This window comes from Hemibagrus wyckioides, linkage group LG06 (assembly GCF_019097595.1).
Source record: "Hemibagrus wyckioides isolate EC202008001 linkage group LG06, SWU_Hwy_1.0, whole genome shotgun sequence".
Taxonomy (NCBI): Eukaryota; Metazoa; Chordata; class Actinopteri; order Siluriformes; family Bagridae; genus Hemibagrus; species Hemibagrus wyckioides.
In genome coordinates this window covers 17889742-17907455 of record NC_080715.1, presented here as the reverse complement: position 1 = coordinate 17907455, position 17714 = coordinate 17889742, and the positions used below count along the sequence as shown (strand labels likewise).

General features: G+C 36.3%; 3 protein-coding genes across 3 annotated transcripts; 2 read left to right on the top strand and 1 right to left on the bottom strand.

The window, feature by feature from the left end:
- The first annotated feature begins 16 nt into the window (after window positions 1-16).
- Window positions 17-7465, top strand: zgc:162944 (uncharacterized protein LOC569993 homolog). Its single transcript, XM_058392731.1, has 4 exons — window positions 17-291; window positions 2117-2288; window positions 3502-3700; window positions 7106-7465. The coding sequence occupies exons 1-4, from the start codon at window positions 184-186 to the stop codon at window positions 7299-7301; spliced, it is 675 nt and encodes a 224-aa protein (XP_058248714.1). The 5' UTR covers window positions 17-183; the 3' UTR covers window positions 7302-7465.
- Window positions 7466-7555: 90 nt separating this feature from the next.
- acod1 (aconitate decarboxylase 1) lies at window positions 7556-10644 on the bottom strand. The gene is made up of 5 exons (XM_058392727.1): window positions 10563-10644; window positions 10277-10438; window positions 10034-10123; window positions 9262-9461; window positions 7556-8610 (listed from the first exon to the last, which is right to left on the bottom strand). The coding sequence occupies exons 1-5, from the start codon at window positions 10572-10574 to the stop codon at window positions 7641-7643; spliced, it is 1434 nt and encodes a 477-aa protein (XP_058248710.1). The 5' UTR covers window positions 10575-10644; the 3' UTR covers window positions 7556-7640.
- A 3033-nt stretch (window positions 10645-13677) lies between these two features.
- Window positions 13678-15567, top strand: kctd12.1 (potassium channel tetramerisation domain containing 12.1). The gene has a single exon (XM_058392729.1). The coding sequence runs from the start codon at window positions 13881-13883 to the stop codon at window positions 14748-14750; it is 870 nt and encodes a 289-aa protein (XP_058248712.1). The 5' UTR covers window positions 13678-13880; the 3' UTR covers window positions 14751-15567.
- Window positions 15568-17714: the final 2147 nt, after the last annotated feature.

The following is a 17714-nucleotide window of genomic DNA, read 5'->3' as shown; positions in this document are numbered from 1 at the left end:
TTAAGAGTCCCGGCAGTTCGCGCCGCTCTCAGCTGTGTGTTCTCCACCGTACCAACTGCTGGCGCTAGTTAGTGGAGTTTGTCACGGACACGAGAAAGTCATTTCTTCAGCACTTTCACTTTACTAAGCCTTGCAAAAGTCGCCTTTCTTGAAAGTGTGTGAAATCTGTCGTTGCTTTACATCATGTCTAAGCGTGTAGCTGTAGTTCTCGCAGGCTGTGGCGTTTTCGACGGATCTGAGATCCACGAGGCTTCTGCAGTTCTGGTGCATTTAAGCCGAAATGGAGCAACTGTAAGTTCCTCCTTTTTCAAGTGCACACCCACACAATATACACAAATCGGGGAACAGATGGACACTAATAGTACTAGATGGAACAACGATGGTATAAATAAATAATAATTAAATGATAATAACGCAATACTACATATAAAGGCGATATATACCTTTTAACAAACAGGCAGAATGCATTCTTTCCGTATTTCACATGTAGAACCTTGAGAAATAGTTAACGACTGTGTACTAATTTGCGATGATCGACACAAAGAAATGCCCTTTTCATTTGGCGTATAAATGTTTAACTCTTTTTAGGCTTTTTAAAATAAATTTATTTATTTTATTAATCATATTGCAAAAGGAGATACTTATAACGTGGAGCTGAATGCACACACATGCTGTGGCCGCTAGAGGTCACTGTTACTGACTGTCTCAAAAAATAAAACTAAAATGAACAATACTCCTCTAATTTGCTTTTCTGTCGTGATAGACCCTACTTATAATAAATAATGCTTTCTCAACACAAGCATAAAGTTCCTAATCTGTATTTAAATATATATTGAATATATATATATATATAATATAAAAACCCAAAGACACAGTACTGTATGTACTGTTATGGTGCTTATTACGTAGATGACCTCAGTCTAGTGCAGTGCTTCAGTTATTTTGGTATATACTTATAATTTTTGGTTTTATTCACATTGAACATTTGTTCTCATACTTAATTATATTTCCAAGAAGAAGAAAAAGTATCCACATACAAAAATATACCTACAAATCACGAAGTCCCTCATCCAGCTAATGGCTGTATACTATTCAAGTGAAAGGGCTCAATTTAGCATCTAATCAATATAGAAATCATGCCAATTCATAATGGAATTTTTTCATCCTACACAGTGAAGTGAATACTATAGCTATCAGTGTATATTTAATTATAAATAAGCCACCAGACTGCAGTGTGAGGATGAACACCCTCAGTACCTACTTTAGTATATATTTTTTTCATATGTTCAGGAAACACATATTAGATTTGTATAAAGTTGAATTGTCTTATTTGCTTGGGGGGGGGGGTCGAGCACACTGGACAGGGTTTCAACCCATTACAGGGCATAATGAAACACACTCACACACTATGGACAATTTAGAGATTTAGAGCCTACAGCGCATGTCCTTGGAGTAGGAAGTATAAGACCTGGAGGAAATGCTGAAGCACGGGGAGATCATTTAAATTCCAAATACACAGGCGAACAAGCCTAACCACTACACCACCATGCCCTCCCAATGCGTCCATCTTTTTGAATTAAGCTAAATTTTCACTTAAGTACACTGCATACCAAGCCTCAATGAGTCAAATACAAGCAAGCCTACAAATAATTATAACTTGGACCTAATGTATTCCCTCGGTGGTAAGTTCAGGAATTAATTAAAAAAGCTCTTTGGCTCTGATAAATAGCCTTGCAGTAATTGTACTTTTGAATACTGAGCCTAATATTTGCATAATTGGATTTTGGTCATAAAATGAAACTGTATTTACATACATTCACAGAAAGTATTATACATACACAAAATATTTGAGAATCCCTTGTCTCATAATGTCCCCTCTCTCTCTCTCTCTCTCTCTCTCTCTCTCTCTCTTCATTGTATTTTTATAAACAGCAGAATGAAAATGTTTGCAGAAAACAAGCATTTCCTACACATCATTTGCCCCTTTCTTTCTTTTTCTTTCTGTGTTTAGTTCAAATTTTTTTATTATCATTATTTTTTCAGTAAAATTTTAAAAAGGGTTTTGGAAAGTTGCTATATAAATTAAGCTCAATAATTACTGTTGTCACTATTCCAGGTTAAAATATTCGCACCCAGCGTTGATCAGATGCATGTTGTAGATCACGTGAAGGGGGCTCCGACTGAGGAGAAGCGCAATGTGCTGGTGGAAAGTGCTCGACTTGCCCGAGGTGACATTCAAGATCTGTCTGAACTCACTGCGAAGGATTTTGATGCCATTATTTTCCCAGGTTAGAGTGCTGACCCCACATTGATTACTACTGAAACCTTATGTTTTGTTATATGATTAAAAACAAGTCTGTTTTTCATGTTGTATAAAACAGGAAATATATTGTAGTTCATAAAACAGACATTTCAATGCTACAGGATTTAAACCTTTTTTTATTTTGGAAATATAACTTTATTATACTTTTTTGCACACACTGCATCTTGTATGATATGATGCATCTAAACACTGGTGAATTTTGCATACAAACTCTCTCCTTCCAAAATGTGTAATTTTAGCTAGTTGCATCACCCATAATTACTAGGATGACCAGTATTAGGAACACTTACTGGTGAACTGCAGTAATAAAATTGCTGTATGTGTGAGCGTGGCATAAACTATTAAGAAAACCTTTGATAAAATAAGGCCATGGTGTACCAGGAAAAGATTCAGCACAAAGATCATTTAAAGGAACATATCTGAAATGCACATACATAACCCCAGATCTCTTAACATGAGTTAGCATGAGTGGGAGAGACAACACCAGACACTTTTGAAAAAGTTTTTAAACAAGTAAACCCATCTTCGGTTTTAAAGTTCCTAAAGTTAATCTTAAACATCTTATACAGTATAGTTTTAATATTGAATAACAAAAACTGACTCTCGCCATGAATATAGCCATAAGCTGGCATGGCGTTAAAAAAGAAAAAAAGAATGAAAGAGACAACACCATGGTTTTACAAAGAATAGCATCGTGTAGAGGATAAAGCTACTTATAAATAAAGCTACTTTTTATGTTAATTTCCCCATATGTTTGGAGTCTTTTGGGACACCCTGTACTTTGTCCTGGTCAGGGTCACAGTATGTCCAGATTATTTACCAGCAGCACTGGACATGAGACAGGAGTACACCTGGTTGGGAATCTTCACCCAAAGAGCAACCCAAGCTCAGAATCAAACTGGGTAACCTGAAGCTGTAGCAGTGCTACCCATTGCACCACCTTGATTGAAATACAATCAAGTTTATTGATTTGACGCTTACTTATAAATCAACTTATTGTTGAGCTGAATATTAGAAGGTTCCAGATTTGCTCAGGGGCCCTGCAGTGCCTGTCTGGCTGTCACATTGATGATTACTCCTAATCTTCGGATTACTAGCTCAAAACTTGAGGAATAATTATTCCTGGCCTACCATGAAATGCAGTGTATGGTTTACCGTTGAATTTTCTGGTTTGACAGGTGGCTTTGGAGTTGCAAAGAATCTGTGCAGCTGGGCAGTACAAGGCAAAGACTGCTGTGTGAATGAGCAGGTTAAAGCAGTCCTGCAGGCTTTCCATGCTGAGAAGAAACCCATTGGCTTGTGCTGCATCTCTCCAGTACTGGCAGCTAAGGTCTTCCCTGGCTGTGAAGTCACAGTTGGCAATGACAAAGACGAAAGGTACTACTGCATTGTGTGAGAGATCCTTTCTAGAGGCGTAAGAACCTGAACCACTTGATCACATTTCACAACAGATTGTGACAGCTGTACAGCTTTCAGGCAGCTTTAGTTATGTGTCTGTGCTTTAACTCATAGCCATACACAGGCTACAGATTAAACTTAAAGCTTTTTTAGGTTACACTGCTGATGCCAAATTCAAATGTTATTTGTCACATACATTTACATACACAGTACGACATGCAGTGAAATGTTTTTTCACGACTGTCTGGCATGTAAACATTTATAAAAAGTATTTGAGAAAGAGATCCATAAAAAATAAAGATAAAAGTAAAACTAGAGTATCTTAAAAGTATAAAAATAGAAAATAAAGTAAATACAATATAATATAGATAAATAAAAATAAAATAAAATATGAAAATATAGGTGCAAGTAGATAAATATATATATTATATATATACACTAACAAAGTGGTATACACACATATATATACACACATAAATGCAGACATGAACGTGAAGGGATGTATGTGTATATGGCATATATTGAGGTGATCCAGTGTTTATCATTAAAGTGTCCATGTGCTGGAATAATTGTATAAAGTGACTTGTGCCAGTCCAGTGTCAAAGTGTCAGTTGTGCAAATGTGCGAGGTTGTGCAAAGTGATGAACAGTGATGGAAAAAAAAAGCAAAAAACAAACAAACATATTATTAAATTATTTCATTAAAATGTATTTGAAATAAGGACAGCAAAACATAACTGTGCTTTCTGGGCACTTGCATATGGAATACCATTTTGGTCAAAATAAAAAAATATGTTTAATATACAAATAATAAGTATATAAATTTATGCTATTTTTAAGGCAGATGGAACTGGGTGGAAGATAAGTTCTCTTTATCTGAATAAATATAAAGACATGATGTTATTTTGACATAAGTTAGTGTTTAGTTAGATATGTTCAGGCACAGAGGCAGTTAAAAACATGTTATGAATTATGTATATACACACCCTGACAAAAGTCTTGTCGCCTATCCAAGTTGTAGGAACAACAAATAATAACTTGACTTCTAGTTGATCATTTGGAATCAGAAGTGGCTTATATGAAAGGCAAAGGCCTCTAGATTACGCTTATTTTACCAAAATAAAATCTTATCATGCTGTGATTTTTAATTATTTAATTAGGACAAAAAGGTCAGACTTTGCTTAGACAAAAGTCTTGTCACATCTTTAAAGGATTCAACCAATCACAGATTAGAGCATCACCTGTGACAAATACTGTAATTAACACATTCCCAGGTGTGTAGAAGAAGAACCCCAGCACACCCAACCTTCATTTGAAATGCATCCTGACCTGACAGCATGCCAAAGATTCAACCACAGTGCTGATCATCAAGAGCCTGAAGACCAAGTCTCCTGCTGAGGTGGCAGACATCTTTAATGTATCTAAACGTCATGTGGAGAGGATAAGAAAAAGATTTGAAGAAACTGGTGAAGTTCATGACAGGCCCAGGTCAGGCAGGGTTAGATGATTCAATAGAATCATCTATTGAACTGCATCCCAATCATCGCAAATACTGCAGAAGACCTATTGGAACCCGCATGGACCAAAGATTCACACAGAAAACAGTCCGGTGGAGGAAAAATCATGGTTTGGGGTTACATTCAGTATGGGGGCGTCCGAGAGATCTGCAGAGTGGATGGCAACATCAACAGCCTGAGGTATCAAGACATTCTTGCTGCCCATTACATTCCAAACCACAGGAGAGGACAAATTCTTCAGCAGGATGGCGCTCCTTCTCATACTTCAGCCTCCACATCAAAGTTCCTGCAAGCAAAGAAGGTCAAGGTGCTCCAGGATTTGCCAGCCCAGTCACCAGACATGAACATTATTGAGCATGTCTGGGGTAAGATGAAGGAGGAGGCATTGAAGATGAAACCAAAGAATCTTGATGAACTCTGGGAGTCCTGCAAGAATGCTTTCTTTGCCATTCCAGATGACTTTATTAATAAGTTATTTGAGTCATTGCCGAGACGTATGGATGCAGTCCTCCAAGCTCATGGGAGTCATACACAATATTAATTCTTTTTCCACTGCACCATGACTTTATGTTCTGTACTGTACATTATTTCTGTTAAGTGACAAGACTTTTGTCTAAGCAAAGTCTGACCTTTATGTCCTAATTAAATAATTAAAACTCACGGCATGATAAGATTTTATTTTGGTAAAATAAGCGTAATCTAGAGGCCTTTGCCTTTCATATAAGCCACTTCTGATTCCAAATGATCAGCTAGAAGTCAAGTTATTATTTGTTGTTCCTACAACTTGGATAGGCGACAAGACTTTTGTCAGGGTGTATGTATATATATAATATATAATTATAAGAAAATGCTTACTTGCATGGCATTAGGTTACATTTTTGTGTGTTTTTCCCCACACTTCTTCTAAGAGAAGATGAAAAGACATTGGAGAAATGCAAAAACAATAATAAACTGTTTTGAGTTTAGATGCAAAATGTGTTAATAAAACTTGAAATAGAACTTGAGAAGTACGAATAAAGTCTACAGTTTGTCAAATGACACAAATGACAATCAAATGTCATATGCATTTTCCATTGTGAACTTTAATCTATAGCAGTAATGATTTTTCCATAAGTAGATTAAGTTATAAATATAGAACTAAGTGGGGCATCTTTCAGTGGAATTGCCAAGAAATCTCTAATTAAACTTTTTTGAATTTTTACATACTTAGACGCGTGTCTCACACATTCCTCCACTTCATCCAAAGTGATGAATTTTTTTAGCGTAGTCTTGGTAGTTGACTGTAGAATTAATGCAGGCTTCATCTAGACTAGCCTTCTGCCTGCATCTGCTTCTAGGTTCTAGTTTCAGAGTAGTTTCTGTCATGTGAAATCAATGATACCTTATGGTTGCAAGTATATGTGGAAGTTGGTTTAGTGGTGTGTCTGTAATAGAAGTAGTTCTTTAATATTTTTACATAGTCAAATTTCTGAATTAAGCAGGGCAAATACCAGTTTAACAGAACAGTAGCAAAAAAAATCAAAATGGAAGGTTGTATTTTTAATAGTTTATTTGTGTTTTTTCCAGTTTTTGTGTACTATTTTGTTTTCTTTTTTTGTTAGATAGAGTAATTTTTCATTTAAAGATGTATTCTAATTTATTTAGGTACATATTAGCACCATCAGGTTAAATAGTTATTATAAAATAGCCCGATATGTAGACAGCAACATGCAGGATAGGCCACTTTCTTTACATCATCTTGCATTTTAACAATGTGTGTATCAATTCACGTCGGTACATAATGATTCCATTATTCAGTATCTGAAGAAAGAAGACAAAAAACATTGTGCAGATAATGAGCAAGCATTGGGATTTATTTGATTTTTCAGATCTCCTGATGTTCCAGGGACTGCAGAAGCCATCACCCAGCTGGGCTGCAAACACATCTGCAAGAATGTCAATGAAGCCCATGTGGATGAGAAAAATAAGATTGTCACCACCTGTGCCTTTATGTGTAAGGCACCTCTCCATGAGATATTTGATGGCATTGGCGTGATGATTCAAGATGTTCTTAAACTTGTCTAAATACAATCTAGAAGCACAAATCAGAGAATCTAAATCTGCTGGATTTTTATGTAATTACATCCTAAAAGCATCAGGGAAGGATCTTTGCCTGACAACCGTAATGCACATGTTAATTGTGAAGTAGAATTTCTTAAATAAACTTCACGTGACTGACTGAACTGAAATACTCTGTTGTCATTCATCATTCTGTCATTTCCTTTTCTTTCCACAGACAGCCTCTCAGTGAGTCAGTGCTCATGAACTTCTATTCTCTCCTAGTTTCTATATTGTAAGGATATTACCACATAGGTGTCATGACATCATACAAAAGTCAACTTAAGTTTAAATTTTATGTATCATTTAAGCAGATGCTGAATAATACAATTCATTGTGGTGGTTTATGTGCTTATGAAATTGCATGAATGACCACAGGACAGAACAGTCAGTGACTGTCTCCAAGTTGTCAATAAGTTGCACAATGCTATCTACAGCATCTGTGCTCAGCACAGTCAAAGCATTATTCTTAAATTTTCTGATCAAATGCTCCTGACTGAGAGGCTTTCTCCAGTGACCATAAAATGTATTGCAACGTGCTGTGTGTGTTTCGCTGTTTGCCATCTCCACCACAACTTCAGAGTACATCTTTTCAAAACTAGCCTGATTGTCTTCTGGATTTTCCAGATGGACCTTGAGGAGCAGGTCTTTCAGTGCTTTCCTTTCCATCATTTTACTGCTGAAGGAGTCCACAGTGACCTCACCATCGAGCAGAGCACTGCAGCAATTGAATTGGTATGAGTGTCTAGCCTGGTGCTCTGTCACTGGGAGTGGACAGTCTATGTATCTGGATGAAGGGACTCTCAGTACAATCCTTTTAATTTGACTAAGATCAGCATTTGGCTGTATGGTGTGAATTTTGTTTCTCACATTTACCGCTGCATCAGCTACCCAGTGCATGCCGAGGTGGGCAGGAAAGCGCTTAAATGCAATATCCTGTTCTTCCAGCAACCATCTGTACTGGTTAGTTGGGGAAACCTCAGCCAGATGACGTGGTAAATAATCTTGGTAGAAGATGCTAAAGCCTGACTCCAGGTCCAGAATGCGTTTGTTGCCCTCCAGACCAAGAAGAGCAAGCTGAGATGCCTCCAGGCCTCTACTAGCGGCATTTCCCAAGTGCAGTGGCTTGGTCTGAGTAGCAGCATTAGCCAGTGGAGCACCAGCAGATGAACATGCGATAGCAAGAGCTGCCATAGTCTGTGATGTGGACAGACCCATCAGTTTGGCTGTGGCAGCTGCACTGCCCATAACTCCAACAACTGTAGGAGGATGGAACCTGAGAAAGAAGGGCAAAAGGTGTAGCATAACCGATAAGCTGTTACTTGAAGATAAATGGCAACATTTTTGTACCACAGATTATAGCAAGTTACAATTCTCTAAAATAGAGTGCGCTGGGGTGTAAAATATGATTCTAACGTGAATTCATCATGTTTGCCTTTTATTACATTGGCCCTAAACCTCAGGATAGTGTTCTAGAAAAATATGCACAGAACTAGCTATAAAATATTTTTTGAATCCAAGTTGAATATGTGCTTGGTTGATTCTTAATTCAGGGCATTTTTCTTCTTGTAATATACTTTTCATGATTGGCAGTGATTCATTACAGCAATTTCTTTTACATTCCTCTACATTCTAGCACAACCAGGTTAGTGCAATGTACAAAATTAAACTGGCCAAATGTAGTTCAATTTAGTTTAGTAATAACTTTCTACACAAAATAGGTAGTGAGTACTTTAGAGTTTGTATCAAACGCATACCATTTTTATACCCATAGTTTGCATATTTATAGTTAATTATTGATTTTGGATTGCTTCATTAATGTACCTTGTTATAAATACTTTGTTTTGACCTTCTAGTCTTTTTTAATGTAGGTACTTTGAGATTGTTAACTCAGAATGATATATTTGTTGTTGTTAGCCAACACTACCTTTTGGGGATGTTATGAGCCTCTTCTGAAAACCTCATCAATCTCCCCTGAACTTCAAGTCCCACATTGAAGGCCAGAAGTAGGTCCAAGCCTGAAGGTTTAGAATGCAGATTCTCTGCTAGAGCAAACAGAGCAGGCAGCACAGCTCCAGAGGGGTGAGTGGCAGGATGCCAGGTGTCATCAAAATCCATAGAGTGCACCTAAGGGAGAAATGATCAACATGATGTAGAGTGTAGTAAAGTGTAGAGCCTAAAAAGTTTCAGGCGGAAATATCACTTCAGAATACACTTAGAAAGTTATAAACCCAATCAAATGCCTAACCATGATTTTCAGCCAGATATAGGACATGAGCAGTGATGCTGCAATGAGATTGCATTGAATATTTTCTACTGTTATAAAGACAAATACATAACATGATGGAATTTTAGTGCCATTTCACTTTATATGTGAAACAACAACTGAGTCTTTGCTCCTTTCACTTTCACATGGAAGCTGTCTCTCAATTTTATTTTATTTTAAAATAAAAAAGAAGAACAATATTAACCAAATTACACTGTTTGCTCATACAAAGTCTACTTTACTGGACAAAGCATATAGAAATATCTAATTAAACATCAAAATATAAAACTATATTTGTGTTCCTTATAAAAGAGAGAGGTGCAACCCAGCATTGAAGAGTTGTTTAGAGGTATGAACTGTTACCATTGTTATCAAGAATTCCCAGAAATATAACAGTAAAATCATCAGAATGTTAGCGTTATTGGTGACCTACCGCAACCCCATTGACAAATGCGGCATAATGAGGTGGAAGAAATGACCCTGGTCTTCCCCACACACTGCTTTTCTGTTGGGCTTGGTATCTCTAATAAAATAAACATTTACAAACATAAAAGTTAAATTAGAAGTACACAAAAAGAGACATGAAGAAATGTAATTTAACATTGTCTTTATTTAATACTACATTGTATAATGAAATATGTAGTCTAATGTTTGAAATATGAAGTATAGTGTTTACCTTACTGTACTCAAAAGCCACATTAAAGACCGGGGTGCTGGTTCCTCGTAATCCAACCCCCAGTGTGTCCAGCATCATTCTCTTGCTTCTTCTGATAACTCCATCAGTAAGATGGGCTGTAGTCAAAGATGATATGGCTGTACCAAAGCTCTCTGTAACACTCTGAAAAACAAAATTAAGAATTAAACATTTTTAAAAATCTAAATACATATTATAAAATGACTATATCTATAAGAGGTTACACTAAAAGATTTGAAAATATGGCAAAAAAAATGAGTGACAGTACCTTTCGTATCATCTTGCAAGGTTGAGAACTGAGAAATGAAAATGAACTCGAGCCTTTTATATGTTAGCAGTTTGCATCCTATCACACCAACTTTCCTAAATGAATCAACCAGACGAACAGACTCAAAGAAGTACATGGTTTCGCAATACATTTTAAGGGTCATGCTCTTCTCAGTCACAAATACATCACATACAGTATAAATACAGTGTGATGTTTTGTAAGTAACTGATGAGTTTTGATTATACATCATTTCACACTTATTCATGATTTCTTTTATTTATTTATTTATTTAATTTAATTTATTTTATTTTACTTATTTATTTTTTTTTAAATATGTTCACTGATTCCCTCATTTTTGCTGAATTGGCTTAAGGTTAAGAGCAAGTATGCCATGGCAGCTTTTCAAGTTCCTTAAAATTCATGTTTCACATATTTTATGTTTTTGTTAAGAATAAAGGGATTACTTTGGTACCAGTAAATTATGATGATGATGATGATGATTATTATTATTATTATTATTATTATTATTAGTAGTAGTAGTAGTAGTAGTAGTAGTAGTAGTACTAGTAGTAGTAGTAGTAGTAGTAGTACATAAGGGTAAAAAAGTCAATATGCCAGACTATCAATAGAAAACACATAGAATCTGAAAAACTGCTTAAACAAACAAAAAAAATTCTTTAATCAGAACATAAGGGCAAAATGCAACATAGATACATTTAAGAATATATGTCTGCACGACCAACCAAGCCCTCTTCCCCACATTAAACTTATTGTATATTTATGAAAAAGTTTATTCTTTTAGATTCTTTAAGCTTTTTCCTTGAACTAAATTTCCTCAGAACAATACTCAAGTCTATGGCATTGAAGTGATGATTGATTGGTATTAACAGGTCCAACGTGATGTGCGCTCTAAGATGTTTAGAAAATTCTCACTGATTCCGTGGGATAATCACACCTTAAAATCGCTTTTTGCTGGATCTCAAATTACAGATGGCAAAAATACTTACCTAACTGAGTATAACATGTAAGAAACATGCAATGCATATGTCATGTGAATCATATGAGTACATGCAATCCTAATGCAATCATAGAGAACATGAGAAACTCTCATAAGAATTGTGATTTACATGTTTGCTTAACAATTTCTTTACTAGAAAATGGCATGTGGACATAAGGTTCTTGAGACTCACTTAAAATTTAGGCTTTACTATAACTTTACATTCACATTTCTTTATTTTTAAAAATAGAAAAACTGTATAGATTTTCAGATATCATTAATGATCAGTTGGATTTAGAAAAACATAAATGGAAAATAAAAAAAGTCAAAAAGATAAATATTTACACAATATGTCACTGAATGAAAAGCATGAAAATAACATAATGAAAAGAGATGGACGTCATCATTTCAGTTATCTGTTGGAGACACTCATCCATTTTCAAAACATGTGTTCCTATGACCATTACAAACGATTTCTTAACTTTCCACAGTCTCTCTAGTTCCTCTTTCAGTGTGTAGTATTTCCCAGCTTCTTCTTTTAATTCTTTGAATAGTGTCATCTGTTTTTTATCAGTGATTATTTGTATGTATCTGGACTTTCCATATGAGTGGTGTTGTTTTCTGTAGTTCCTCTCAGTTTGTTGTGGTTGAACTCATATTTTTTGCTAATGTCCACATATGGACTCCTGCAAATGATTGTGCTTCTCAGTGTACGCCTTTTCTGTGTGTATTTTTTTCCACGGTACAAAGTCTTTATTCTGAGTCCAGTTAAGTACACCAAACTAGTTCATATGCTGGCAATTTTCTAGGTGCACTTAACTATTTGGTTCTGTATAAGGTCACAGATAATCAAAGTGGACCACCGTGGGACTACTGCTGACCAGATATTATTGCTGCTGATGAATGAAGTAAGATAACTTAAACCTTTACATCAATAGCCAGACAATCCATGGAAAACACATAATAGAATTTGAAATGCTGCTAAAACAAAAAAAAAAAGTTTAATCAGAACCTAAGGGGAAAATGATTTTTGCCAACATAATGGGTTTTTAGAATTCTTCTACCATTAATCATAGATGTTCACATGACCCACCAAGCCATGTTCCCCACCTGAAACTTAGTGTATATTTATGGAACAGTTTATTCTTTTAGATTGTTTAATGATTTATTTATCTTAAGTACATTTCATCAGCAACAATACTCAAATAGGCTATGTCAGTGAATTGATGATTGGTATTAACACACCCAATGTGGTGTGCATTCTAAGATGTTCAAAAATTTTTTCCATTGTTAAATGAACATTATACCATGCAGTACCACTGATCCCTTGGGGTGATCACTCCTTAAGATCTTTTTGATTTGCTTTTCTGGATAAAGAATGGAGAATCAGATATATACTATATACTATACTGACAAGTTTTCAGGTGCACTTTGGTACAAGCTGACCAGATACTACTGCTGCTGACCTTTTCCAGTAAAGCAGTGTCACTTACAGTATATTTTAATGCACTGGTAGTATGTGTGGCTTGAGTATGAATGTAGCAGTGTTGGTTGTGGTATTTTAACACATCACTGTAACAGCTTGATTGAGTACATTTCATTAACCAATAAACTATCCAGCCAACAGCATCCAGTGGTCAGACGATTAAAACAAATTGTACAGTGAAACAGATGAGCTAAAGTTTGTAAGAAGTTTTTACTTATGATTCACATTATCAGACACACAATGTTTCATTTACGATCATGTTTCATTAACTTTTAATTGCAGTGATTAGAAGGCATGTTTGGGGCAGGGACTCTGGCCCTCCAGGACTAAAGTTGAGAAAACTTGTAAATCAACCAAGATATGTTGATTTTTTTTCTAGCAACACCAGGTGGCAACCTTCCTTACAGTTTTATTGTGAATTCTTCGGAAATGAGCAACCACTTGTGCAAATATTTTCTTTGAAACAAACAAACAAACAAGCATGCACATGTTTAGTTTGAATATTGCTCCTGTGTGTTTTGGTGATGTATTACGTTCTGTGTGCTTCATCATCACCATATTCCCCCAGAGGTCTGTGTGTGTGTAAGAGAGAGACGTTTACAATGTAATATGCGACGACTTTCACTGACACACACCTGCCACCAGCAGGTCCCTCGTTTGACGATAGAGGGTTAACGTCTGTCATCGATCACAGCTTCTCAGCAGTCCGTATATCTCCTCCCACGCATCCTATTTAATCAAACCCCTTGCCCTTAGCTCCAGCGGTTTGTGGAAGGGAAAAAAACCTCACTCAGTTCACGCTTACAAGCAGCTCTAATCTGTGCTGAAGACAAGAATGGCTTTGGCGGATCCACAGCGTGGAATAACTAATGGTGCAGATCCTGGCTCCACGTTTTCGGAAATTATCGAACTAAATGTTGGTGGCCAGGTGTACGTGACAAGACGCGCAACTTTAATAGCAGTACCGGACTCTCTCTTATGGGGCATGTTCAGTAAGAGCACGCCAAAGGACTTGGCGCGTGATAGCAAAGGGCGCTTCTTCTTGGACCGGGACGGTTTCCTGTTCCGTTACATCCTAGACTACCTGCGGGACCTCAACCTGGTGCTGCCCGATTACTTTCCAGAGAAGAAGCGTTTGCAAAGGGAGGCCGAGTTTTTTCAGCTGCGAGAGCTGTGCAAGCGCCTGAGTCCTAAAATGAGCAAGGACGACTCCATGTGTGAAGAGAGCTGCTACCAGAGCGATTCAGATGAGATGATGGCGCACGGTGCCGCGGTTTCCGGTTGGGATGCGTCGCGCGCGCTTTCCGCCCTCAGCATGGTGCACTCGCCCTCGACGGAAGTCAGAAAGTCGGGCTACATCACCATTGGCTACAGGGGCTCGTACACCATCGGGAGGGACATTCAGACCGACGCTAAGTTCAGGCGCGTGGCGCGCATCACCGTGTGCGGGAAGACGTCTCTTGCCAAAGAGGTGTTCGGAGAGACTCTGAACGAGAGCAGAGACCCGGACAGGCCTCCGGAGAGATATACTTCCCGCTATTACCTTAAGTACAACTTTCTGGAGCAGGCTTTCGACAGACTCACAGAGTTCGGGTTCCGCATGGTCGCGTGCAGCTCCACGGGGACGTGCGCTTATGCGAGTAACGATCCAGGCGAGGATAAAATCTGGACGAGTTACACAGAGTATGTGTTCTGTCGGGAATAACATTCACAGGAAATGTGCGACTCCCTGTGTATTTATCATGTATATGGAAGTGTGTAATCATGAAGAGAAAAAAGCTAGTGTATTAGATTATTAAAAGTTAATAATGACTTCAACTTCATCTTCAGCACTTGTATAAAAATTTATTATTAATTTTATTATATGTAAATACAGTTCACAAACAGCTCCTTCATATCCTGCTAATGATTTAGTAAGTTACTGCATAGTAGTTACGTTATGACTACTAAAATCATTAAATACAGGACGTCAGATATTAAAGATCTCGAATGATTTCGTATTACACAAGCTACTAGACTTTTACAGAAACAATAGAGCACAGCTGGAATGAATACTGTTTACAATTTTTAACCAATAATATTTTAAAAATTCTGACGTGCTCTCATGTCTGTAAAGATTTTGAGAAGCCTATTTGCTGTAATGTAAAAAAAAAAAAAAAAGTATGATAACTAAAACCTTTACAGCTGTATATTGGATGTATGGAAGACCTCAGCAGTGATTTTACACAAAGCATCAGAAAAGATCTCCCTCATTTGTTGTTTATCAGACTAGTAGTTCAACAACTCTTGCCATACTCTTAATTTAAATACCACTGTTAATGTGCATGCTCTGTTTCCATTGGCTTTGTACTGTTGTTGTGGTCTAGTAGAAAATTATAAATTTCACACTCATGTAAAACTGTGCAGATTTGCTTCTAAACTAAATTCCATTCGATACTGTTAAGATCTGTGCTATAATGTAATAATTCTTATAAATGTGTGTGTATGTGTGTGTGTGTGTTTTAAATGTTTGAAGAATTTAAATAAAATCTTACTCTTGTCATTAACAAATTACAATTGTTTATTTTTTTAATTGATGGTAATACTTTTACATAGAGATTAAAACTGTGAAAATAAGTTGTTTATGCAAACAACTCCTGGATGGCATGCCTGCTTTATGTGATAACTCTGGTGTGTCTATTTATAGATGCAGAATGGGGTGTAATTTTCAACAGATTTGAGACTTATAAAGAGAAAAAAGACCAACTATTTTGGAAAGAAACAGATCTACTGAAAGAAACTACAAAGGCTTCCTATGCTGAATATGAAAGAACCAAGTGTCCAGAGATTTTACTACTCAGATTCTATGCAGATCCTATTTGTTTTTGTGACACAAATTCGGTGTGTGTGATGCTCAGATGCAAATGGTGCAGCTGTACTCAAATTATGATGCCATTATCATTTCAAGTGTAAATAACAAAAGGTTCCAGCTGCAGTGAGAGAAGGATGGATTGCCTGAGGGACAAAATGAAAAACCTTGTGTCCTAGAATGACAATGTTCCATCTTTATTCACTGGTGCTGTACCAGGAATATATCTGATGATGTTTATCTTGGTTAGAATAAAGGATGCATTAGGTACCATTCATTTAGCTTGTCCTCCTCAAAGTATGGTAATTCCTTTGAATTCTGGTGTTGTGCATATTCATGATAGTGCAATTCTTACTTTTTGCTTCCAAGATCAGAATCCTGTTCCAATCTGGCCAACCTGGTGCTTCTAATTAGGTTCTATGTTAAAAATAAGCATTCAGACACAATTATCCCAGTGGGCAATTGACTAAATGTTATGTATATCCACTCTGTACCTTCACAATTTACTGTGCAGCTAGAAGATCTGAAAGATTCAAGTTCCTAGCACAAGCTTTAGTTAAATTGCAGAGTGCAAAAGTAAAAAAATATATGCCTATATACTGTATCTCTATCTATCTATCTATCTATCTATCTATCTATCTATCTATCTATCTATCTATCTATCTATCTATCTATCTATCTATCTATCTATCCACACACACACACGCATATAAAAAATATATATATATATATTCACATTTCACATTTTGTTTGAGGCCATTTCTTGAGGTCACAACACAATAGATTAAGTATAGCATACGTAACATTTCCACACCGTTGTAAAATGACATTAGTTTACATTAAAAAAAAAACTGTTATGTATATTTGAACTGTAGTCTTTACCTAACTAAATCATGTGTACTATGCTTTCAAGCCTTCTGTGGAAAAGAATTTTCTAGTGGGGTATACAGTCTCCAGTTAAACACATCTGGTTGTATTTTTCTATCCAGAATTACTGAGCTTCAAAATACAATCAAAGGTGAATGTTGCTACTGTGCTTGTAATGGAAACAAGATTGCTCGCCCAAATCTCATTGAAAGAAACTTGCGAGCAATTTAAATACAAAAATTTAGTTCTATTCCTTGCAAAAGATAAATTCCTTACTTTAAAATGAGGTTTGGAATATAATGAATATTAGAATTATCTTCAATTATATTAACAAAAACCACATTTGACACTGTGTATAGTCTTGAATACCAATGTTTTGGAAAGCCCTTTCTGCATATCTTCACCTTATTTATTCTGGCACAATGATGTTCTGAGATGTAATCATGTTATACACACTTCAAATTTGGAGAGTGTGTTTGATTTCTGTATAATTATATAGTTTGTCTTCAGTAATGAGATTACAATGCAGTTTGGTGCTTATGAGCCAAGATGGGGGTAATCACACTCCCCAGTGTCACCCAGATCAGGATGGTTTCCCTTCTGAGTTTGGTTCCTCTTAAAATCTCTTCCTAAATGTCTCAGGGAGTTTTTCCTTGCCAAAGTTGCCTCAGGCTTGCTCAATAGGGATAAATATAAAATGAAAGTTTAAATTTTGTAATTTCTGTTATGAAATTTTATATTCATGTAAAGCTGCTTTGTGACAAAGTCAAATGTTAAACGTGCTAGACAAATAAAATTGAATTATATTGAATGGAATTGAAAAAAATTTACAAAGCACAAAAGCAACTCAGTGCTTTGTGTATATGTGTATATGCTTGTATGCAAACCCGTGAGTGTTTTGTATCCGTGTGTGCTTGTTTACCATCTGCATGCATGACTATGCTCATGGTGCCA

Excerpts from the sequence above, each read along its gene's own strand:
- acod1 (XM_058392727.1), bottom strand. Across the intron at positions 9,462-10,033 it reads CATTTGTCAATGGGGTTGCG|GTGCACTCTATGGATTTTGA; the intron begins GTAGGTCACCAA and ends TTTCTCCCTTAG. Across the intron at positions 8,611-9,261 it reads GCTCATAACATCCCCAAAAG|GTTCCATCCTCCTACAGTTG; the intron begins GTAGTGTTGGCT and ends CTTCTTTCTCAG.
- kctd12.1 (XM_058392729.1), top strand. The coding sequence starts at position 13,881 with ATGGCTTTGGCGGATCCACAGCGTGGAATAACTAATGGTGCAGATCCT.
- zgc:162944 (XM_058392731.1), top strand. The coding sequence starts at position 184 with ATGTCTAAGCGTGTAGCTGTAGTTCTCGCAGGCTGTGGCGTTTTCGAC. Across the intron at positions 2,289-3,501 it reads TGATGCCATTATTTTCCCAG|GTGGCTTTGGAGTTGCAAAG; the intron begins GTTAGAGTGCTG and ends CTGGTTTGACAG. Across the intron at positions 3,701-7,105 it reads GGCAATGACAAAGACGAAAG|ATCTCCTGATGTTCCAGGGA; the intron begins GTACTACTGCAT and ends TTGATTTTTCAG.